This window comes from Micropterus salmoides, unplaced genomic scaffold (genome assembly GCF_014851395.1).
Source record: "Micropterus salmoides isolate LMB-PRFRI ecotype aquatic unplaced genomic scaffold, ASM1485139v1 Ms_hic_scaffold_3110, whole genome shotgun sequence".
NCBI lineage: Eukaryota > Metazoa > Chordata > Actinopteri > Centrarchiformes > Centrarchidae > Micropterus > Micropterus salmoides.
This window is the reverse complement of record NW_024042386.1, coordinates 1-25,000: the sequence shown is the minus strand read 5'-3', so window position 1 is coordinate 25,000 and position 25,000 is coordinate 1. Positions and strand designations below refer to the sequence as shown.

Sequence of the window (25,000 nt, the reverse complement as noted above, 5' to 3'; positions counted from 1 at the left end):
TGGCTTTGCCAGGTATGTATTCGCTTCCACGTTTCTATTAAGTACGGTTTATGCTACAATTGCATTTTTATATGAAGTTGTTTCTGATCTTAAGTGCATTTTCTTTTGCAGCCCCCCACATGTGAAATCTGAGCCTGAGGATAATTTTTACCACTCTCCTAAACACGAGAAGTCTCTAAAAAGAGAACGGGATGATGATAATGAGTGAGTGGCCTATATGATTGCACTTTTTCTATGTTTCATAGGGTTAAGGTATTTGCATAATTGTCAGTAGGGATGAACAAATAAACCACTCTCTTTATGTGTTCAACAAATTAAATGATCTGTACTCGGAATGGGCGGGGTGTAACTTGGACGTAGGTGGGACCAACGGGAAGTTATTTAAGCCTGAAATTGGGTGCCGTTGATCACCACTTGTTATATTAGAAACTTTTTACAGAACAGCCTCAGAATTGAGCTTCAGAGCAATGTTTTTGATTACAATAGTAAGAACTTTTTTTTTTTTTTTTTTAAGGTTCCCGTGTGTGTGTGTGTGTGTGTTTTGTGTTTGTTTAGAAATTGGATATTTTACTGATACTAACATTTTATGTACCAGATACTCACTTTCAGCAGAGTAATCACTCAACCCATGTTGTTGTGCTACAATTTTGGTCACTGTGTTTTTCAGCTCTGAATTCAAGCCTAAGAAAATAAAAACTGAAAATGACAAGAAGGCCAAGAAAAGGAAACAAGATGAGGTAAGCAAAGGCTGTAAGGTGAATCCAAACTTGGGGTTTTAGATTTTCTCTAAACGATAAGCCTCCTCGCTCAAATATATTTTAGAAAGAACAAAATGAGGGAGCACCTGAAGAACTAGGGAGGCTAGACTCTTTTTGTTATACTGACTCTTTTTTTTGCCAGCCTGCAAGCAAAACTCAAATAGTTTCTCTTCCCCCTTTTTAGGACTTGAAGTCCAAAAAGACAAAAAACAAAAAAGGGGAAGTCACTGATGGGAAAAAGAAAGCAAAGAAAGAGCCAGAGGAGAAGTGGAAATGGTGAGTTATTTGTGCCAGGCAGCTGTACCATACCTACACGTACATCAGTGTGGCAATGGGGCGAGTATGGATGTATTGCGTGTTATTGTTGGATCGAGTTATGTTTTGTTTCTCTGGAATATTCAAACTCATTGGATGGCATTGTTATTTGGTTGATTCCAGGTGGGAAGAAGAGAGATATACAGATGGTGTCAAATGGAAGTTTCTGGAACACAAAGGACCGGTGTTTGCACCACCATACGAGCCTCTTCCTAGCAATGTCAAATTTTACTATGATGGTAAAGATTGTATTTCCCCAGGAGATCACGCAACTTTTACGTCAGTCAAGGGCTATATTGTTGAACCACGTGATGGCATGTCAGCGGCGTGCGAAACATCTGTTTTTGCATATTTTAGGTAAGCACATGAAGCTCAGCCCAGAAGCGGAGGAGGTGGCCACGTTCTTCGCCAAAATGCTGGACCATGAGTACACAACAAAGGATATCTTCCGCAAAAACTTCTTTAAAGATTGGCGGAAGGTAGGAAAATAACCTTCCTGGATACAACTACAAATATCAAATTTTGTGTTCTTGTAAAGTAATTGTTCAGAGATTTGTTTCTGAGCTTACTGTGCTTGCTGTTGCAGGAAATGACTTCAGAGGAAAGGGCTAAGATCACAGACCTGAAGAAGTGCGACTTTTCTGAGATGAGCGAATACTTCAAGGCACAGTCTGAAGCCAGGAAGGCCATGACAAAGGATGATAAACTGGTCAGCTACTGCATGTAACCTGCAAACCAACTTAGCAGCCTCACAGGAGGATTAAACTTACAACATTGGTCAATGTCACTTGTGAGCTACATCAGCCCAAGGCCCTGTTTCAACATTCCCTAATCCCACACATTATGGATCTGAATAAATCAGTTACTCAAAAAGAAGATCCCCTGAAGTAGCAATTCAACCGTGGTACATAACAATCAAAAAGCCTTTTGGCAACACAAGAAAACCTGGCACACTTAAGTACAGAACTTGTAAAAAGTCTTGACCCTCTTTGCACTCAACGGTGTCACAGTGGATGCAGGAAAGAGTTTTTACACTGTTCAAGTTATTGATCTAACAAGATGGAGTTCTTTTTTATCCCCTACACTTTGCAGAAAATAAAGGAGGAGAATGAGCGCTTGTTGCAGGAGTATGGCTTCTGCATCATGGACAACCACAGGGAACGTATTGCTAACTTCCGCATTGAGCCCCCGGGCCTGTTCCGTGGCCGTGGAGACCATCCTAAGATGGGAATGCTCAAGCGTCGCATCAGGCCTCAAGACATCATCATCAACTGCAGCAAGTGAGTGAATGATTGTTTAGGGAGGAAAAACAAACAAAACAATGCTGATGAACTGATGTGTTAAGTGAGTATATTGATTAAATGTTTTATTAATGTGCTCCTCATAGGGACTCCAAGCACCCTGTGCCTCCTCCAGGCACTAAGTGGAAAGAAGTTCGTCATGACAACAAGGTGACTTGGCTTGTGTCGTGGACGGAGAACATTCAAGGCTCCATCAAATACATCATGCTGAACCCCAGCTCTAGGATCAAGGTAGGCTGATGTGCTGTTCTTGACCTGTTTAAAACAAAATGGGTCTTTAGTCATTCCTGTGTGGGGGACAACTGCGTACGACAATTTCATCTAGAAGTAGCATCTGTACATATTGTTTCCTGGTTTCATCATGACATTTCAAGGCCCGATCTGTTGCTCCGCTGAAATATAAACAGTTGAGTGGCTACATACAGTATGTTGCTGTGCAGGAACATGCTGTACTATGCAACATCAGAGTTCATATGACTGCATTTCTGACAAACCCCTGAGCTCAATCTAATTCATTAGTTACTCTTGTCTCATTCACACATGCTGTTTGTCTGCAGGGAGAGAAGGATTGGCAGAAGTATGAAACCGCTCGTAGACTGAAGAAATGTGTGGACCGTATCAGAAATCAGTACCGTGAAGACTGGAAGTCTAAGGAGATGAGGATCAGACAGAGGGCTGTGGCACTCTACTTCATCGACAAGGTGAGGTGCATGACTGCTATTGGTAGTGTCCCGCTTGAGGGAGTTTAATGTAGTGTAATTGCTTTTTAAGAATGACTAACCTGTGAGTTGGGTTTAGTGAGTGCTTGAACACTAGCTGCAGCGAGGGTAATGTCTTTGTAAGCCGGCTTTAATCCAGATGTGCTGATGTGCTCTAGCTGGCTCTGAGAGCGGGTAACGAGAAGGAGGAAGGCGAGACCGCTGACACCGTGGGCTGCTGCTCGCTGAGAGTTGAACACATCAAACTCTTTCCGGAGAACGAAGGGCAAGAGTATGTGGTGGAGTTTGACTTCCCGGGTAAAGACTCCATCCGCTACTACAACAAAGTCCCTGTAGAGAAAAGGGTAAGGACTGTACAACAGTATTTTATTGTAAGTGTACTGCCTCTGTATTTATGTGTTCTGTCTGTTGTAGGTATTTAAGAACCTTCAGTTATTTATGGAGAACAAGGAGCCTGATGACGACCTGTTTGATCGCCTGAATGTAAGCAAAACACAACATGGGAATGGAAATTGAAATGACATTTTATTTCAGTGTTTAATGATTGCGCTCTTTGTTTCGCCCAGACATCTGTTCTGAACAAGCATCTTCAGGAGCTGATGGACGGCCTGACAGCCAAAGTTTTCCGTACCTACAATGCCTCAATCACCCTGCAACAGCAGCTGAAGGAGCTCACGAGTGGTACGTCTACACCCGCAGTCAAAGGGATCTGTCGCCACATTTTCGCTAGACTCCAGCTTGGTTATTTATTTTTTTTTGCATGTAGTGTTAAGTAGAAGATGCAAACATCTGCATTACATTTGGATGTGGGACTGCTGTAATGAATAATTCTGCATACAGACAACTTATTATACTCACCGTCTCTCTAGCGGAGGAGAACATTCCAGCCAAGATCTTGTCCTACAACAGGGCCAACAGGGCTGTGGCCATCCTGTGTAACCATCAGAGGGCTCCACCGAAGACCTTTGAGAAGTCTATGCAGAACCTGCAGACTAAGGTGAACATTTTGTTTTTGAAAACTCCTCTTTAGTTAAACTAACCTCCATTTCAGGTTTTTCTCACATTTCATTTGTAGGCTTCGGAAATGTCAATATTAAGTTCAAGTAAAACTTAATGTTGAATTGTCAGTAACCTGTTTGCTGTGCTCGTTCGGCTGACTTTTACCCCTAAAATCCACTGACTCAAGCTATGGCACATTACGGCTACACTTGCGTTTGCTGGAGCGAATCGCGGCCATTATAGTCTATGCTTTTGAGTCTACCAGACGCGGTTGCAGCTGCGACTCTCCGCTCCGCAGAGAATAGGTAGCAGGTCTATTTTTGACGCAAGCCGCATCAAGCGTAGAGAATCGAGTCAATTTAAAATCAAAAAACCCTGTGGAGAGTTAAAACAGACACACACACACACAAATCATTTAACTACGTAGCCTACTTAATCGTAGTAGAAGCACAAAAAGCAAAATCTAAACAAATGCTCTGATTCTGAAATGCAGCCTGAAGTTGATGGAACGAAGCGGGATTACATAGAGCTGTGAAGAAGTTAGTAGATGCACAAAAAGGACAAATAACAAGTAAATGTGGGGCAGGCTGCACGCTCCGCTCCGTAACGTGCCGTAGCCTGAGTCAGTGGATTACTGCCGTTGCATCTCCAAATTCTTGAATCTTGTTCGTTGTGTGAAGCAAAATAACTTCCCTATAACGAGATTAAAGACAAAGTGTAGCCGTGTGTGTGTGTACATATATATTAAAAAAAAAAGTGTGGTACAATGCCTTAATGAAATTTTACATGAAATGCCCGGACTCCAGATTTTCATGTCGGTTTCACCAAAAATGATTTACAGATTAGAAAGCACTTGACAGGCGATGTCAAAGGTGCTGTTGAATTATCCTATTTTTAATGTTACACAAGTATAATCAGCATTTGTACTTTTGTCTTTAGACTAATTGCTGTCATTTATTTCTTAGATTGACGCTAAAAGGGACCAGCTTTCTGATGCCAAGAGAGAACTGAAGAGCGCCAAGGCTGATGCCAAAGTGCGGAGAGATGAAAAATCCAAAAAGTAAGTATCTAAAGGTTTGGTATAGACTACTGTTGTCTCCCTGGTCACCACATGTCTAACCTTATGTGTCCTCTGTAGGGCTGTGGAGACCAAGAAGAAGGCGGTTCAGAGGATAGAGGAGCAACTGATGAAGCTGGAGGTGCAGGCGACTGACCGTGAAGAGAACAAGCAGATTGCCCTTGGCACTTCCAAGCTCAACTATTTGGACCCTCGCATCTCTGTGGCTTGGTAGGATAATATTCTTGAAAATATATTAGAATTTCTTTTGGGGGGGGGGGGCAGAATTGCTTCTTGTGCAAAAGCTATTGAAAGAGGAGTGTTGTGCTCAAACAATGAACTTTGCCCATCCTGATTTCTTTCTGTTTTTGTCTCCTAGGTGTAAGAAGTGGGGCATCCCTGTGGAGAAAATCTACAACAAAACCCAGCGTGAGAAGTTTGCCTGGGCCATCGACATGACGGATGACGACTTTGAATTTTAAAATCCCAGTTTGTGGTTTTAACTATGATACACATTTTTATCGGATACTTGTTTTTCTTTTTTAGCTTAACTGAATTTTGCTCGATGACCTGGCCAGGGATTTCAGACAGTTTGAGCAGAAAAACAGCGACATAATAAGATGGGATGATGAGGCCATAATGAAGTGGCAGAAGGGTGTTATGGGTAGTCTAAACATCTGATCTGAGATCGGGCATCAAGACTGAACTATACCCACAACTGAGAATCAGGGCGTAGTCCCATTAAATGGAAGACCCTTTTTATCTTTCTCTCCCCCTCCTCGGGGACAAAACCTGACAATGCCTGAACTTTGAACTCTGTGGTCCTATAGCTACTGTATTCAGCAAAAAACAAAATGCTTTTTATTGTTGTTTTCTGTTCACTTGCTCTGTATTTTAGCCCTCCCATGTATTATTAATGAATTCTATATTTTGATAGACAAAGATAAATCGAATGAATTCCTTAACTACACCCACGCGCCTTTCGAGGAGATGGAAATGTGAGCTCGACTTTGAGGTGTGTGTGTGTGTGTGTGTGTGCGTGCGTATGAGAGGCTCAGCCAAGGAAGTTGTATGGGTGAATATTTTAAACTGGATTGTGTTGAATTGTTTAGCATGAAAGAGGATGCCTGGGCGAGCAAAGGGGAAAATACTGCTACCATGTCAATACTTAAGCAAGCGGAATGTGAATATTTTGTTTTACAGCCTCCATCAGGGACTTCTTTTTTCAGTGTAAATGTGAACCAATCATTTGTATCTTTGAGTTGCAAGCATCCTCTGAATCTCTCTGCATAGCCCTGTCTACATCTGATTTTAACTTAATTTAACAATTGTTCCAAGAAAAAACCTTGCGTATCTGTTACTTGAAGATAATGCTATGATGTATTTAAAGTCAGTTAATGGAAAATGTTTTTCTTCCCAGAAGGGTATGTGAGGGATATCAACTTTGCCAAAAATCACCAATCTGTTACTAGTTTTTAATTGTGTAAAGATTGAGGATTAAGTAATGTAACATTTAATGTGAATTATCTGTTCATTTTATTCCACTCTTACGATAGGAAAATTGATGTACGTAGCTGTAAAGTAAACATCTTATTCCTGTTTTACCTTTTTGTCATAGCTTTTGATCATGTTTTCTTTTGAGTTTATGCTCATTGTAGGTTGAAAAATGAATAAAACCCTACAAGTTATTCTACTGTGTACTTGTGATTTTATTAAATTTCTTGTTTATTCTCCGAACATTTTTAGGAAATTTTGATGGCTTCTTTTTCTCAGTTTCCAAAAAAAAAAAGCCTTGGCCCCCAAGTACAAGTAGCACAGCTGCCTGTTGGTTTTGGATTGGCAGCCATGGTGGAGGTCTTACCAGAGTTACTGCGTCATCACATTTGCTTCAAACACATTTGATCTTCTCTAATCGCAAGACAAGCTTTGACTTTCTCTGAAAATTCACAGCCTGTGGCACCTTACATGCGAGGTTTAACAAAAGGTAAAGACAAATCAACAGTTCCAAAAACTGTCTAAATCTCTTAGAAATTAAAACAAATTCCGTCCTTGTTGGAAAAGCAACCATGGTGTGACTGGATTCGCTACAACCTGGTACATTCCTGTTGCATATTGTTCCTCGAGTCTTCCCTTGTGCCCTTCTCAAGGATTTATTTTCTCTGGCAACATCTGGCAGGCCTGTGCCCCTTTTCTTCGCCCTCATTGCACATCAGTCATTTAATAGAGAAGCTCTGGTCACCATTTGCATTCATACCGTAAGAGTAAGTACACCCCATTACACCTTGCAGGCAAAATAATCTATTTTGCTATGATTGCCTGCCATGAAAACTTGTAATCCAGATCTCGGCACAAACTGTATTGTCAGCTGCTCTCCAGCAGGTGAGGCTGTATGCATTTCTCCAATCCCAGCGCATTCATTGCACGTTAACTTCATCACACTGAATAATTTGACTGGTATCATTGGTAGAATTCATATTCACTTCTGGTGTAAGGGTACTGAGAAAATAATTAGACGTTACTGCTTGGTGAGTATTCAGTTTATTCTGTAAAGATTCAGAAGTGTAGAAAGGATGATACAACAGTGCTTTATGATCAGACTATTTCATAAAAGTTTTTAAGTGATCATAACACCGTAAGTCCAGATTCCATTTATCTCAAACCAAAATAAATTTGTAACATTCGACACAAGTGCATACACTGCTGGTAGGAGATCAACCTCCAATTTCACTTTGGATGGTATAGCACCGTTCTTAGCTATTAGCAGCTTGACAAAGATGCAGCTTAATAGGATTCATGTAGTGACTGTATGTTTATATAAACACAAGAAAATTCAGAGGAGAGCAAAGATCTCCTCATTTGGCTCTCTAGCTAGCACAATATCTCACTCTGTCAGTGTCTAGGGATCAAATTGATAATTTTGCTTTAAACAACATTTTGCCAGTAACAATATTTGATACAATTACAGCTTAAAGTTAAACATCTCCAAGTGTACAGAAAGCAGCACAAGATTTTTTTTTCACAGATATAGACGAACAGTGACCATCGATGCACTGGCATGTTTTTTCTTTTTTTAATTTTTTCAGGACAGCACAGTAGCTGGAAAGCAAGGTGATGGACAAACAGGTCATATAAACACATGGACAGAGCTGAGTAAGGCAACGTTAGCGTGACAGGCTTCTCTCTGTTCAGTTTGCAGGGCAGTGTAGTGTATTGATCTTGACGGAGCTGTCAATACCTTTACTGTGGGGCAGTGTGATTTTTAGCATTGCTGTCTTCATTAGTGCATTGTATATAGTCTCTTGCGTGTAGCTGAACTGCAAAGTGATCACCAACATTTATACAGATCTTAATAAACCATGTTTGATTGCATCTGGACTTACAGTGACTATAGAGGAGTAAATAGAATTGAAAAACCAAATAACGGAAAAAGTAAAATTCAAGGCAGTGCTGAAGTACTGGTTGCTAAAAAAGTAAAAAATATCACAAAGCCAACAATAACATTTCCTTGACACATCTTTTGTTTGTCCAGTCAGTACAAACCCTCTTTTATAGTGCAGTTTCAATCATATATATATATTTCTCCCTCTGACCCCAAAACAATATCTCTCGGCCCTATCCTATCCTATCTTCGCTCATTCAAGTCAGTTTTCCAGTCAGTGTGCGTCTTTTCTCTTTCTTTTCTTTGATCCCTCATACTGACCTCATTGTGCACCCTCCCCACACAACCACAAAGAAGCATGAAAGGCTTAAACATCACAGGACTCAAAGGTGAGAAGTTCTTTCTTTTGACGATGGCAGGAAGTGATGGCAGATGGAAGAGGAGGAGGCGGACAAGGAGGAGGAGAAGGAGGAGGAGGAAGGGTGGGGGGTATTCACAGTTACAGTCAGAGTCCAACGGTCCAGCTACAATCACATCTGCTGTCATTATGAACACTCTTTTTAGACCACGGCCAGGGGAGCAAGCCAGCCTTTAAACATCATGTTCCTCTGGCGAGATTGGGCCTGCTTCATCACACCTCCAGCAACTCCATCCTCAGGCGATCCCTATCAGCAACACACAAACATGAACAGGCAAACACAACATGCACAAATTGTGAAGACATGATTGGAAAGGTCCTGCTGTATTACTATAGTACAAGTGAGGTTCTTGTTCGGGGGGGGGGGGGGGACTGTAAAAAGATGCCTGTGTACAGGTTAACTTGCCTCTTGGAAATCCATCTCACCAAAGACAATTGTCATGATTTATTCACATATATTAGCATGCGCTCTCAATCTATAATTCAATGGCCCAGACTCCTACTTATCTAAAAATAGCTTCTTAAACACAGACCTTTGATTGCCTGAATAAGCTACTCAGCATGAGTACCTGTACACACTTCTCCTGCCTCCTTTTTACTGTACATCATGCAGCAACGACAACAAACAACAAGCTGTCATGCTTTCATCATTCTACCTGGCTTTCATTGGTTTTGTTTTCTTGATTGGTAAATAGCACTAAGCTTGTAAAATATCACAAGGCACTCTGAATAAGAAGTGTATCTTACTTTCGGAGCTTTTTTTCACACTTTGTAATTCAAGCATTATGACTGAAGTACCTGGCCTGATTGGCATCAGTCTGTTGTTCAATGAGTGACTGACTGGCCACTGGCTGCTGGTGGTCCTCTGCTCTCTCTGACCAGGGATCCTGCACTCCCATCTGCGCTGACTCCTCAGCTCGGCCACGCTCGCCGCTCCCCTCGGACCCCATCAGACCCAGCAGTGGCGAGTATGAATCCGGCCACACAACCCGCTGCCCTGAGTTCAGTCCTGCTTCTCCTTCAAGGTGCTTGTTCATGTCTTGCTCAACAAGTTTCTTTTTGGCCACTGGAGAGTCCTTCAGTGACTCGGCTTCAGTGTCTTCGTGGCCCCTCGCTTCCTCCGAGTCTGCGGGCGGTCGTTGATAGGTCTCCAGCCACTTCAACTGCCCATTCTTGTGGCTGTACCGGCTGTCACTGAACCAGCGCACCACCTCTGACTTGGGAAGGCCCGTCTGGACGCTTAAGTCCTCGTACTGCTGACTGCTGGGCCAGCGGGTATTGGAGAAAACCTGTCGGAGGATGTGCAGCTGCTGGGGGGTCTTGTTGCCTCGGGGGGGTGAGAAAGACGGCTGAGAAGCAGACACCTCGGTTATTTCAGACTTATGTTCTTGATGTACAATCTCAGATGTTGTCTCTGGTTCGTTCATCTTCAGCCTCTTGAAGTTGATCTTCATGGGGTCAACTTTCAGCTCTGGGCAGCTTCTGTCCCTGGCAAACAGATCCTCCTCCTTAATGAGCTGCTGTAAGATTGACATGCCTTTGATGGGAAAGTCCTTGTTGCCTTTACCCTCATCTAAAATAGATGAGCTGCTTTTTGTAATGACAGTAGTGCTGGTGCTTTCAGTTGGGGATTTGCTGGCATGGTTCAGGTTAGGGACGCTGTCATTACAGGTAGTGCTGGGGTATTCGTTGCTAATACTGCTGTTGTTGGTCTTGTGGATGTAGTTGTTGCGTTCGTCGTCGGGCTTTGCGGCATGGGCCTGCTCTTGTGGACTGATGTTATGATTGTTACAGGTGATGTTGGATTTGCTGGTGTTATCGATGATCACTTGACTCTTGGTACTTGGTACTGAACCTTCCAATCCAATTGGTGAACTGTTGCTTTTGACATTTGGTTTCCCGTTGGTGTCACCAACACAGTGCTCATCATTATTGCTAATGTTGGTAGAGCAAGTGGCAATGCTGTTGATACTGTTGGTCGGGCTGCTGTTATGCACCGGTTTTCTGGTGACAGTCTCACCACCATTACTACTGCTGGAATAGCTGCTGATGCTGCTGCTACTACTGCAACTACTGCTGCTACTGCTGCTTCGACTGCTGCTGGTGCTACTGACACAACCGCTGCTTCCAGCCATGTCCAGGCCGAAACCATTGCTCTTGTCCGGCTCCACAGTGGGCTGAGCATTCTTTGCCAGTACCTTTGTTGCTCTGACTGCGGATGGAAACTTTGGGGGGACGATTGGAGTAGAATACGAGACCCTAGTGACATGGGGGTTGGTTGACATGCTGCCCTGTGTGGTCATGACGCCGACAGGCCTGGTTTTTATACTGCCGTAGGGAACTTTGGCCATCTGAACGTTTGGTCCTTTTGAGCCTGAATGGGCAGTGACAGTGTGGTGGGATACAATGTGATTGACCTGCCGTTGTGTAGCGGGTTGCTTTTGAGGCGCTCCACCCTGGAACACGGTGTTGAACATCTTCCTTCTGGCCTCTTCGATCTCTTCAGGAGACCAGCTTATGCCCTGCTTGAGCCTTTGGGCAGTAAACCACAGTTTGATCTGCTCTTCGGGGAACTCTGAGACCACTGTTAGGTAGCAGAGTTCGGCTTTGGTCGGGTAGGGGAACTTGCCAAAGGATGTCTTGAGAAAGCTGCTGGTGTCCATGGCGGCATCGTAGGTGGGGATGCTGCTGAGAGGGATCATCACCTTTGGAAGGTCTTTATTGGAATCGGAGGAAGGGGGAGAGTAAAGGGAGGGAGTGTGCTGGTGAAAGACTTGGTTGGACACTGTTGTTGTAATCAAATGAGTGACAGTGGTCCTCGGCATAGCTGGGGCGGCAGAAACACTGAGAGCCCCGTTTTGGAGTTCAGGCACATTTGTCAGTATGCTGGGGTCTACGTCCTTCCCAGTATCGATCTTCCGTACCTCCACGGTGTGAGAAACCACAATCTTTTTGTGCTCCCCCTTGGCTTTCATCATCTTTGCAATCGGTGTTTTGGTGAGGGAGATCCCAGATTCTCTGTAGTCTTCTCCGCTGTCTGTGAAGAGGCTTTGCTCCACTGTTGTTACTCCATCCCTCTTGTTGACAGTTAGGGAGGCAGTGACCAAGCCCTCCATTATCTTAGGGTGGGCTTTAGCATTATGCAGAGCCAGAGCCTCAAAGCGGACGACTGACACTCCACAGTTCAGGCAGTAGAAGGTGGGCTGCGCTCTGAAGTCTAAGTGGCAGTTGTGCATGTGATCCAAAAAGTAGTTTAGATCTCTGGACTCAAAACGGCACTTTGGACAGCTGTATGTACCTCCTTTCTGCATCTCAATACCACTTTCGGATTTGGAGGAGCTGTGAGAGAAATGGCCAGACACTTCTCCAGAGATGCTGAGTATGCTATCTTCTGGGATTGTTGGTAGGAGTTCTGGTAGGGAGCCCAGTATTATTTCCTCACGCACGTGTTTGGATTTGGATGGTATCATGCAGGGTACAGTGGATTTCCTCTTGCTGGCCATTGTGCAGCTTTGTGGAGATGGGAGAGTGAGTGATTGCTTGTCCGGTATGATGAAAACAGAGGGCGGATGGAGAGTGGAGAGGGTTGAATGGAGTTTAGTGTCATGGACCAGCCACTATGATATCACAGTGTTGCTTCATGCCCTCTGCCACATTAGGACTCTTGTCACATGGACACATTTAACAACTCCCAGGGAACCTGTGAGGAAAAAAAAAAAAAGAGGGACGTGTGACTAATTTAGTGATTATAGAAAAGGAAATGGCAGTATGGCACCTGAACATCATCAAAATGAAATGAAATGAGAACCTATCGTAAAGGGATAGTAGATGTATAGTCGATGCTTTGAAAAAATAAAAAATATATGAAATCTTTTAGCATGAAATATTATAGTACAGGATGTAGAGGAAGCTAATAGCCCCACACAGGGTAATAAGTGTAGGTGGAAATACAGTGTGAAAAGTGTAGGTGGTATTTATCAGCAATTCATGTTAGTTAGTTGGTCTAGGTCTTTTCTTTTAAAAAAGCCTTTTGCATTGTGCTCATAATCAAAAATGAAGGTTACATTAAATTACTGTACAAAAAGAGGATCTCGCTCACAAGACACATTATTTTAAAACAGGCATCAGAGTTCATGAACAAAATAAAAAAATTACATTTCCTAAATGTTGAAACATATTTTTCATTAAATACAACAAGCAAATCTGCAAAGAAAAAGGCTTTTCATTAGTAAACCACCACACACACACACACACACACACACACACACACACACACCTGTCAGTATTCTGGTTATTTACTTAGATTTACAGGCTTTTGTCTAGCTGTCACTTTTTATTTCACAGAGCCAACAGAGCCAGAAATGTCTAATCTTTATGATAATTGTTGTTTTTCTTCACTATGGCCATAGGCATGGCTCTCCTAATTATTGAGGGCATGTGTGCTAACTTTTAACAAAACATGTAATAAAAATGCTGGTTGGTACTAAGACTAAAGCTAAAGAATAATATCACATAAATGGGATGTGCAGTGTTGAATCAGTGTAAGGATATTTGTTGCCAGATGCCAGATGCCACCTGTGTCCCTCCAGGAAAGTGTAATATTAGTACAAAAATATCATCCACAGACTACCTTGGGGATTTTATACCTATTGAGTGGGATACACTTCACCGCTCCGAATTGATAGTGCTGGATGCATCTAACCTTACCAGCTGTTTCACATTGTCTGCAGCGATCACAAATATGCAAAAATATGCACACCGGTTTGTGTTTGTCTGCAGACAATATTTTGTAAAGCTGTCTTGTAAGTATAGATATTATCATTTTAAATTATGTGACACTTTATAATAGGGACCTTTTTTATTTGACATGTTAAAAATGTATCTCACGCTCTGTCGTGCTGTTCCTTTTTGGTTTGATTTTGTAAAGCAGACCTATGAAGGTTGAATGGCTTTGCTGGTGAGGATGAGCATTTCACTGCCACACTTGGATGTGAGCCATATGTTTTACATTGGACGTTACAGTGTACCTTCCTGGTATAATGTAGTGTCAAGGGGAGAAATCAAGTGACTAATGTGTTTGTGTGTGTCCCAGCAGTCAGCCAACAACAGCACTGAAACATTCTCATAAGGTCGGAGAAGGTTACTACAAACACATTTGAAGCCATTCACAAGCTGCAGGCTCAAACCATCTCATCCTACATGTGTTCAACAAGCAGCATGACGTCGGATGCATGCAAACAAACACAATACACAGATCACTGGGTGCACAAATCCATTAGCACACCACATCCACAAGCTTTCCCTTCCTATGACACTCCAGGCGTGAGGATAGATACGGATTGTCTCTGCAGTCTTCAACATTTCTCCGCTTTCTTCTGTGCATTATGAAGTGAAACATACCTCTGTTCTCTCACAAAGCCACAAATATTTAACACAGTTTGTAGGACAAGACAATGGACACGCTCCCGCCAGTCTTTCATTAGGGATACAGCTGGTTTTTATAGTTATTTTAACACTGGAAAGTACAAAACAAGCAAAACAAACGATGAGAGAAAAATATCAGTGTAAATGCAGCTCTGCACCCTCTGCCCTCTGCATGAACTTTTGACACACACACACAGACACTGACACGCACACACAGCTGAGACTGGGAAAGCATTGATGTGTGACATGCTGCTGAAAACTAGTCTCATCCTATCATCATCTATCCATATATCTCAGGCTTTAGTTTCTCCAACAAGCTTTTCCTTCTGGAAAGAACATCAGCTGCACAAATTCGACCACTATACTGTCAAGCATACCTCAACATACTGCATTTTGTTAGCTACAAAGAAAACAATTTCACCTACTTTCAACAGATTTTCTTTTTGTCATGCTGCGTTTGTACACGGGGAAAAGCACTTTCACAGACTTTCATTTTACTGCATCCACGTGCATGTTCACCATGGCCGGCTGGATGGTAAATAAAAGATGAACCTGTTCCAGAATTAAAACCCTCAAATGACTGCTCAACAGTACACACTGATCCCAGACAGACTGTAACGTCCTCCTTGTAACTACCTTTTTTTCCCCCCATTTCTACTGACGGCTTTCGGACAGACACCACCCCTCTCCAAAACAAAACAAAACAAACAAACAACAAAAAAAAACTAGGTCACCAGCATCTTATGCAGTAATCCTGGTTCACTGCATCCAGACGCGGGCGTGTGCTGTATGTTTTGCCGCCAGAGAGGTCATGATATCCTCTGACGGCACACTCGATTAACCCCTGGTGAGGACATGGCGTTCATTGAGTTTGTGCCACTGAATGAGGGATTTAGAAGTCAGCTTTCATGCAACAGAGGGATGTAGTCATGCACATCTGCAACCTCTGTGTGAGCGATGACACTATGCTATAGAACTTTCAGAATCAAATTTGGCTTAGTTTAGCTGTGCTGTAGTGATTCATTTTGTTTGTGCCACAGACAGCACGCTGCATGCCAGGATGTTTCAGAAAAGACAGTGATGGAGAAGGTAACTTGGTCGTGGCGGTGGGCTTGGTCTGGTGTAGTAGCACTCAGAGGGGATGCCGGTCTGTGATGAAAAAGACGCCGGCCTAGTACAGATGCTCCCCTCCTCAGAAAAACACTCTACTTCCTGCATGAGAAAACCCAAGACAAGCCAAAAGTTGACAAAGGTTACATAAAGAATCAGGTCACCTATCAAAAGAATGGGCTGCTTTATCTGGTGAGCAAGACGTGCGATCAGACACAAGACAAGGGCTTCCCAGACAGGGAGCCATTGAATGGTTCCCTCTGAAAAGCCAGGCCTCGTGTTTCAGCAGCAAGGTAGAAAACCCTCAGACGATCACTGTCCCCCCAGAGTGCCGTATGTCCTCGCACTGGCACTGGCTCTGTGGCACAGGGGGGAGGAAACTCTTTTCATCTCAGCGGACCAGGGGAATCGTATCTGAAGTGAGGGAAAGTGGCAGAGCTCTCAGACGTCCTTTCTGAACACCCACGCTCAGCGTAAGCAGAGGGGCCTTGTTCGCCGAACTAAAACCACGTTTGAACCATTTAACTTTTCAAAAAACAAGCGTTTCAAAACAAATGGGATTAGGCTAGGTTTGAATTCTGATGGGGTTTATACGTTCCGCTTGATTTAATAGCAGCTTTAAGATTTACAGGAGGGCCTCCCTTATGTGCTCTTACACTGTTATTTCCATTACAATATTATATTTACATCTCATTAATATTTAATTATATTCTCCATACTTTACATGGCAAACAGCGTGTGCTGCTCCCATTTCAGCAAACCCATTGAAAGAAAGCAGCATGTATTCCCTTTCATCACCTCATAAACTGCTGCAGTAATTACAATATTACAACACGAAAAACATGCCCAATCCACAGCGAGCTGCTACCAGCTGAAAGGGAGGCGAGGCTGCAAAGTGGTTGCAAAACATTAAAATTTAATTCAAAACAGTCCACTGATTCAGACACTCCCAGATTGTCGGGTCACCTACAGTTGACATTAACAAACAGAGATTGGTGATTTTGTTGCGCTGCCTGTCACATGAATGAGAATGTGAAGGCTGGACGAGGGAGAAGGACAAAGGAAGACAAAACTCAGACATTTGGGAGTGAAGTGAGAGGATGACTGATGATGATGACAGGCTCTGCAGTTTCAATATTCCTCCCCGCTGACACCTTGTAGGCACACATCTCCACACACACTCCTCACACACTCCCTCCTCACCTCCGCGACATTTAGCACCTGCACCGTTCTGAAAATCTTTCTCTTTGAACTGAATAACTGGCAAGGAGTCTCTTGACGCGACAGTCGTACAAAAGCTAAGAAACAAACAAAAAAAAATCCGGCATAAATTCTCTCACCTATGACAATATTTATTCTGCATGTAATTTGCTATGACAGTGATCCAGCGGCTGTCTTGAGATTCTGCTTCAAAAGTCTGCCAAAAAAATGACCTGCCATCCGCTGGGGGTAGGGGCAGAGAGGGGGAACTCCTGACAGATACATTTGAATGATCGAAAAATCTGTTTAGCAGGAACATTTTCTGCCAAATGTCCATTAAATAGATTAACGTCATGTGAGTGGATCAGCTGGACACCCAAATATAAGCCAGAGACAGAGACCAATTACTGTCTTGCACAGAGAAGAGATTGGGAACAATGGCGCCTCATTTATAAGGGAAACGTGATCCAGCACTTGGAGCCTTTAGACGGCTGACTGTCAAATTGCGATTGTTCTGTGTGTCTCCTGTGTCCATCATGCTACCAGTGTGGGTTAATGTGGGGGGTTTATTGACAGCAAGGGTGGACGGGTTTCAGTTTTGGGACATCTTTGTGCGTGAATGGCTCTGTACGCATGCCAGCATGAATAAGTGTCGGGCTCCAGTGTTACGTGTGCTGAAAAACAATTCAGAGTCATCAGGGTCCTTAGCACTGTGATAATACAGCACGTGGGTCCACCCAGTCTTGACCGCCTGTCCAGCTGAGGACGGGCTGTGGCTTCAGTGTGTTGTCTCAATCTCCACGGCGGGCTCTTCTTTTTTCTACATGGGTGTGTTTGTGTGCGTATTAGTGTCTGAATGTGTAAGATGCAGGTGTTGTCAGCCATCTCGTCCTCCTCCTCCTCCTCCTCACCCCCCCCTCACCTCCACGACTGCAGCCTCGTCCACTGGGAGACCGGTCGGTGGTGCCACTCATGTGTTAACATTGCCATGGCAACCTCTGTCTTCCCTTTGCCCACCACACACACACACAGTGGAGTCACTCGCCCACACCCACCGACCTCGTGACACACACACACACACTCAGACATACACACTGAATTCCCTGGACTGCATCCGGTGCAGGACAAACTTAATCCACATGCCCCGCCAGCCATCTTTGAAAAGTCCATTCATGGTTCGAGTCTCTTTCAAATAACTTTGGGTGAGGTCCGCAACAACGACTTTGGTCTTTCTTTCTCAATCAGGTTGTAGCAATGCATAAATCCCAGCTCCACTGTTCTTCTGTTTATGATAGATATTGATGAAAGAAATATCGCAGCCGTACACGCTGCAACTGACCTCCTGTCAGTGTTATTGTCTTGCTAAATCACTGCAGAGGCTCGGAGACTGTGGCAGTACAGTACATACCTACTGCACTCTGCCCGTCTGAGCATCTTTGTTGCGTGGTCCTGTTTTGTGTTAGGGTGAGCGATCGCTGATGAAATCTTACATTGTTCTCCGAACCCTTCTATCTGTGGCCCAGATGAATGACGGACAAATAAACCATGGTGCACAGAGAAAAAAATCTGAGTCATACATCTTTTTACATCACTTTTGATGAATAACTTCTTTAGTTCTGTAGCCAAGACTACAGGCATTCATTTGGCAACTTAAGTAGAAAAAGAAGAAAGATGGCGGCGTACCGCACATTGTACTGTCCATCCTAAAATGGCTGACATCATAGCCTCCTCTAACTGCCAAAGCATGGCAAATGCCAGCTCCTGCTGACCAAACCTTTCTTGCATGGGACAGAGAAAGTGGCAGGGGCTCTTTCCCCACTAGCCCCAAGGTTTTCCCCCCGTCAGCGCACAGGCGTTTCTTTTGGTTGGAACTGTGCAAACATGCTGTTTTAGTGAGGCTTTTCAGCGGTCTGGGCTTCGATACGGCATTGGTCCGATGACAAAAGCAATACCAAAAAGGACGAAAGACCCAAATAAAAGTGAACCTGTATAGAACTGCTGTGCTTTCCGGTGGGAAAAATAGGGCTCTGCGTTGTGGTTCTGAGAATTTTCTGTGAGGATCATGAGGTATGCTGCTATCATGAATGCTTGTTTGTATAAAAATGGCTGGAAAATAGATCTGGTTGGCATTAGATAGTTTAGTTAGATTTTCTTCTCTGAACTCAAGGAATGTTATACACTCCATGTCAGCTAAATCTGCAAATCATGACCATATGACCTTCCTCTGTATTCTCTGGCAGGGGATTCATTTTGAGCTGTGGGAGGCACACACAAACATAACATCTACAGTGACTGCTGTTAGAAAACAGAACACTAAATCCTCAAAAGTACCGTTTTCCAGGTATATGAAGGGTGGCATGTGCAGAGACGCTGCTGCTCTGCGGAGGGGGAGTGGGCAGTCCTGGCCCACTACATTGTATCTGTGTATACAAACACTCCGCTGTGGCCATAACCAAAACTGTGAGCTGTGCCTAATTGCAGGGAGTGAGGGATGAAAGGCAATATGCCTGGCCTCATTAGAGCAGTTCAGAGAAGGGAGATGGAAGACCGTTCCCAGGGATCCACAAAGGGAATTGACATTCCCCCAGTGTAAGCGTCCTACTGGAGTGAAAACCTCCACACACTAGACTCACTGGGCCAAGCTGAACCCAATCCGCACAGCGAGAGCTCATTTACCTTTGTTTAGCCGGTCATCACAAACGCCTGAAAATTAACTATTGCAGTGCAGTAATATCCACTGGAGACTGGACTCTGCTCCACACTTGGAGTGACTCTCCGTACACCTACTCTCTCAGGAAAACCTCAATGGCTTAAGTGTTGCGCAGTCATTTCTATGACCTACATTATATGTAACAAGCTTACACGGTTAAATAATTAAAATACATTCCAAAAATTGACGATGATTCATGCCCGTCTAGCTGGCTGCTTTAATAATATGGGGTTGTCTCTTGTGTTATGGGCCCACACATGATCCACAGAGGCAACATTAGTCAGCACAGAGGTCCCTCCCCTAAAGGCAGAGGGATACACATGGCATTCAAAGCTCGGTCAATATTTATGTACAGATAGAAAATGTGACCATAGAGGAACTGATATGTTTAATACAATGCCTCACTGTTAATCCAGTTTGCAAAATATCTTTGTGCTCCTCAAATGAGCAGCTCTTGTTTCTGTAGCCTACTGTATATGTTTCAGTATGTGTGTGTGTGTGTATGTGTGTGTGAGAGTAGGGCAGCAGCACATGTTGGCAGGAGGAAGAGGAGGAAATGAAAGAAAAAGAGTCCTGTGCATAGACATAAAGGCCTACCTTTCTGCTCAGGCTAGAGGAAGAAATGTGTAGAGAGTGAGCGATCAATAGATGAAAATTGATACTTGGCGTGCAGTTTGAACATCTATGCACTCGGAGGCTTCTTATACCAGTCGATAAGCCTGCTATAGCACTGTGTTCAGAAGTCTTTCACAACTAAAAGCACTCACGCTCACAGCACACAGTGGGGAAATACAGCGCGTTGTGCAATAAAATAAGCAGATACGCCACATTGTATAGCGCGAGAAGGAGCGCAAATTAAGCCAGACGGAGGATCCGTTGTAACTGTAACAAACTGACGAGTTAACCCGTTTCACTCCATTCACAAAGCTGTGGGGCAACACACTGCCTCGGAGCCTATTGCCAAAGGCGATCTGGCACTCTATATAACCTTATGAATATTCCCAAAAATCCTCCACCCCCCTCCTCCACCTACTGTCGCCATTTTATACATTGGCGACTTCATATAAACTGCCTTGACTACAACAGCAGATGAAAATTCAATATTCAATAGCGAGGCATAATTTCAGTAAACAACTTTGGAGATCGCACCTCGCCAATAATGCGAAGCATTCGCGTTTTGGAAGAGTAGATGTGTCCTTACCTCAACAGTCGGTGGGGAAAAATGGAATCCGACATTAATATATAAATGAATAATATTGGATTAGCTCCGATCGTTGCGTTTTAACAAGAAGAGGAGGCGAGCAGGGGGTGGGAGCTCTCCTCAAGTGAACCCGGTGAACTGGCGTGAACCCGTCAGTGACCACGGCAAGGTACATTACATTACATTACCTATCCACCCCTCTGCCACACTGTATGGAGACGGCAAAACAACTATGGTCGGCGGTGCAGGACGAGGCAGCTCCAAAAAAATTATAGCGAGTGTATTTCCTATGAACACGTGATTCGGAGCGTCATCCAAAATCCAAAAGCCCTTTCATCTAAAATTTTGGAGAGGGGCGGGGATGAGATGGGGATGTGTGTGTGTGTATGTATGCGTGCATGAGTGAGTAGAAGGGGGGCGGGGCGGGGGGTACGTATACTGAGCCCAGTGCACATTTGGGTATGTCGTTATAGGAGTAAGGCAGAGCTCTAACAGATTGGGTTATACATAGCTACAATGGCGCCGCGGAGCAGGCTGAACAGATGGATTGTATTGTGTACATTTGGGATTTCACAGGAGTTTAGTGATCTGCCGTTTCAGTCAGCTTCATCACCCAAAAGGTCCTCTTAATTAGGTCACATGTTTTTTCAGTAGATGGCTCTCCGTCATTAGAAAAAAAAATCTCTATGAATATTAATCGTTGTGGGAATTGTCATTTAAAGCACAGACCTATTAGACTTCCGGCTTAAAATAGACTCTTACGCACACGCGTAATAGTGGTAGACCAATTTACGCAGATGCACAGTAAATGTAGCCTAGTTGTTCATGACCATTTTTATAGTTAAACATAAGAAGACATTTTCCCTTTCATCACGTTACCAATGTTAGTTATGTCTTATTGTGTAGAATAGGGGCTATATGGCTGTGACCCTCGTGACCTTGCTGGCCTTCTGTGCGTAAAAGCGCACTGATAAAAGTGCAGAGGCCCAAAGCAGACAGAGACCAGTTTGGAATAAGGGTCTGATAGAAAAAAATATAATCTGAGAATAACTATGTATGTTGGGAGGATACTGAGAAAACATAACCGCTAGTCAAATAGCATTGAATACCGTAGAAATAGTACAGAAACAACATTAAGTAGATAAGGTCACTTTAAAACCACTGAGTATTATGGATTATATAACCTTAGAAATAATTATATGACGGATTTAGTGTGAAGGCTACACTTTATTGTGTGTAACAGGTAAGGAGACAATAACTGGAGGCCTACAGCATATGCAACGTAAATGCAACACCTGCGATGTCTGGTGTAAAGTATGAACATATAGGGCTAGGCCTCTGATATTTAGGAAACCTACCTCCCACTTTGTCCTGGATTCAGACGTTGCCTGTAGCTGTGGCTGTATACAGTCAGGAGAAACAAAGATGATCTATCAGGAAGATGAATCACTCAACAGTAAAAACAAAAAACGCTAGCCCATGGTTCCGGTTTACAGGAGTATGAGACGTGTAGTTGTGCATGATCTGGAATAGTTAAACGACCTCTGCCTCAAAAATGTAACTTTTCTTGCAATACATTCGGTGCACTTAAGCTGATATGTGATCAAGTGAAGGACAGGATCCCAACAGTCATGTCTCAATACAATGTAAGACTTTTTACTTTTTAGATTTGGTTGCACTCTGTTGGGCAGCTCGGGGAGTAAGTGTCTGTCTGATTCCTCTGGTTTTGTTGGCACTATCTCCTCTTTTGCAGGTCTTTCCCTATAGGCCAAGGCTATTTGTATTTGACATTATCCGTGTTAGATTAGAGGTTCCCAAGACATTGCACAGAACATTTTCAATTGAGAATCTTCTAAATTAAAAAGGCATGCTGGGTTGTTTAAGTTTGTAGGTTTACAGTTGATTTAGGCTACTGTGCGTTGAATTTTCTGGACGTCTAGATGTTGCAGATAGGCTTAAGGGTTTAGATGCTATAAGGACACTCGATGCGAGTGGCCAACAGTAAGGCTACGACAGGTGTTCCAAATCCACTTGACAGATCTTGAGCACTCTTCAGGGTTAGATGGTCTGTAGCGCTCCTCAAGTGCCAGGCTTTTGTGTCAATCGCCTGAATTCTTGATCGGGCAGGATCCAACTCGTGTGGTAACGCACTTGTGCCATCGTTAAACAAGGTGGCCAGTGTTCAAATCAAAACCCATTTTTTTGTAGTTTGAATTCAGATTAAGTTAAGAAGTATAGGCCATCATGTTGCTATGGTTACCTGCTGTGTATGCACCTCGCGCACTTTGGTTTACAAAGGTGGTAAACTGGACCGGATATTACCTGTTAAATTTAAACTCTTTTTTGTGACATTGGCATAGCTGAGAGTGACAGTCTCACAAGTATTTTTGTTTTCAAATAACACCCCTAAGACTTGTAGGCTATTGTTCTTGTGATACGCCTACATGTTCACATTGAAATCCATCATGGTTAGGCCTACTGTGCCTGAGTGTAGGCAACATTTTACAATATAAACACCAACCACAATCATTATGCAACAGTTTTTTTCTAGTATTGTAAACAAACAAAACTCCTGACGAGCTCCCGGCTTCGTGTATTTTACCAGGGCTCAGAGTTAGTGAGATGCTCCACATCATAAAACAGAAGCGCGCTGCTCCTCTTAACTGCCAGCAGCATATTGGACAGATGGGGGGGACATCACTTTCTACATGTTTATGTTCTTCTAAAGTGAAAGAGAAAACCTTGCCAGAAAGCAAGAGTTTTTAAAGAAATCTTGCGGGTGTTTAGTTTCGTTTTTGATTTTACTGAGATTGAGGAAACTGGTCCCAAGGACTGACACCGTCCTTGATACCGGGTGAAAGCGTAAGAGTGGGAGCTCTGTGCTCTCCCCTGCTCTCTGCGGTGAAACTGGATCAGGGCAGAGCAGAGGGACGTACAGGAGGCTTGTTTGCCTCCAAATGAGCCAATGAAATCGGCTTTACATTAGACTGACAGTGTGACTCGGCGAGCCCGGAGACGCCATTCTGGTTTGACAACCGTCCGACAGCCAATACGGATCCATGACGGACAGGAACGGAGGGAAAAAACAAAATACGAATTTGGCTTCCTGTGGGTGATACGTTACCTGCCACCTGAGCAGCGGCAGAGTCCGTTTGAGGTAAAGGTGGGGGAACAACTATCCAACAATGGCTCTGTCGCAGTTCCTGGACGACTCGCCTCTGCGGTTGGGTCCAAAACACACCGGGGCCGATGACCTGAACCTGCAGGAGGTGTACAACGAGAGACACCGGCTGGCCCTGGAGGAGCTGCTCTCGGGAGGGTACGACAACTTCTTGGACTTCCTCAGGAAAGAGAGAATCCCCAACTTTCTGTCGGACGATGAGATCCAGCGGATCAGGAGCGCCGCCGTGCCCCCGCGGTGTGTGTCCCTCCACGGGGAGGACCAGGCACTGGAGGAGTCTCTCGGCAGCTCCCTGGACTGCTCTCTCACCTATTTCCCCGAGCTGTCGGACGTGGAGCCGCCACTGCTGGAGCTCGGCTGGCCCGCCTTCACCGCAGGTTCCTACCGAGGAGTCACGCGGGCCGTGGCGCACTTCCAGCCCAGCTACGGGGAGTGCATATATGGGTGCAAGGAGGCTGCGAGGCGTATGATTAAAAGTGCCAGAGAGGTATGCGCAAAGAAAGTAGAAAGGTTGTTAAAAACACAGCTGCATACTGGTTCAGCGAGTAAATTACCTTTTATAATTCTTTATTATTTAGCATCTGATTCTATCATTTCCTTTAAAGAATCAGTGTATCTGGTATCTCAGATTGTCAGTATTTATTTCTCATTTTGATATTCATCAAAGCACATATTGTATAATATCTAGTTGTGGTATATTGTTTAGCATTTTCTGCTCCACATTATTCACTGTCATTGTAATATAACTACATGTTTCATATAGTATGTTGTAGGCCTAAGGGCCATGGTGATACCATGACAGCTGGGATTTGTGTCATATCATCTTGAAACAGGATTATTGTTTTGGCTGCTTGTCATATTCCAAAAAAAAAAAAAAAGCCTGTGTGTGTGTATACATATATTGTCACTTAAAACATTTTTGGAGGGGAAATCTTCTTTGTACCTTGAAACATGTGCCAGATTGTCCCCATGGAATTCCCTTGATCAGTCTAAAATTTGGAAGTTCAGCTTTTTGAAATCTTGATCCAAAAGACAGCGCTGACGAAAAGGATTAAAAAAAAACAGAGCATGAATATTCATGGTGATGTTCCTGATGGGAGCTGTCAGTCCATCCTCGGGTTTTGAAAAGAAACATTCCAGCATAAGGGGAGTGTGCGGCTTCAGCAGCACTTCAGGCCTGTGCAGGGCCTGCGTGCCAGATGTGGCTCGACTTGCTTTGCTCTCCTCC

General features: G+C 43.8%; 3 protein-coding genes across 3 annotated transcripts; 2 read left to right on the top strand and 1 right to left on the bottom strand.

Annotated features, from left to right (window-relative positions):
- On the top strand, nucleotides 1-6,837 carry top1l (DNA topoisomerase I, like; the record flags this gene model as incomplete). The annotated part of the gene is given in 17 exon segments (XM_038694516.1): nucleotides 1-12; nucleotides 112-204; nucleotides 668-737; nucleotides 943-1,034; nucleotides 1,197-1,312; nucleotides 1,431-1,552; nucleotides 1,660-1,782; nucleotides 2,166-2,353; nucleotides 2,461-2,605; nucleotides 2,932-3,075; nucleotides 3,252-3,437; nucleotides 3,508-3,576; nucleotides 3,660-3,774; nucleotides 3,963-4,090; nucleotides 5,058-5,152; nucleotides 5,231-5,380; nucleotides 5,529-6,837. Coding segments are annotated over 17 exon segments (1,951 nt in total), but the record flags the coding sequence as incomplete, so codon positions are not given.
- Nucleotides 6,838-7,668: 831 nt separating this feature from the next.
- On the bottom strand, nucleotides 7,669-20,922 carry si:ch211-232b12.5 (zinc fingers and homeoboxes protein 3). Its single transcript, XM_038694515.1, has 3 exons — nucleotides 20,592-20,922; nucleotides 9,745-12,646; nucleotides 7,669-9,193 (listed from the first exon to the last, which is right to left on the bottom strand). Exons 2-3 carry the CDS (start codon nucleotides 12,447-12,449, stop codon nucleotides 9,160-9,162), a joined length of 2,739 nt encoding a protein of 912 aa, XP_038550443.1. The 5' UTR covers nucleotides 12,450-12,646; nucleotides 20,592-20,922; the 3' UTR covers nucleotides 7,669-9,159.
- Nucleotides 20,923-23,755: 2,833 nt separating this feature from the next.
- On the top strand, nucleotides 23,756-24,991 carry LOC119884048 (protein FAM83D-like). The gene has a single exon (XM_038694517.1). It carries the CDS (start codon nucleotides 23,777-23,779, stop codon nucleotides 24,425-24,427), a length of 651 nt encoding a protein of 216 aa, XP_038550445.1. The 5' UTR covers nucleotides 23,756-23,776; the 3' UTR covers nucleotides 24,428-24,991.
- Nucleotides 24,992-25,000: the final 9 nt, after the last annotated feature.

Coding starts and splice junctions, on each gene's coding strand:
- si:ch211-232b12.5 (XM_038694515.1), bottom strand. CDS start 12,449: ATGGCCAGCAAGAGGAAATCCACTGTACCCTGCATGATACCATCCAAA. Junction 9,194..9,744: donor ACTGATGCCAATCAGGCCAG/GTACTTCAGTCA, acceptor TGTTGCTGATAG/GGATCGCCTGAGGATGGAGT.
- LOC119884048 (XM_038694517.1), top strand. CDS start 23,777: ATGGCTCTGTCGCAGTTCCTGGACGACTCGCCTCTGCGGTTGGGTCCA.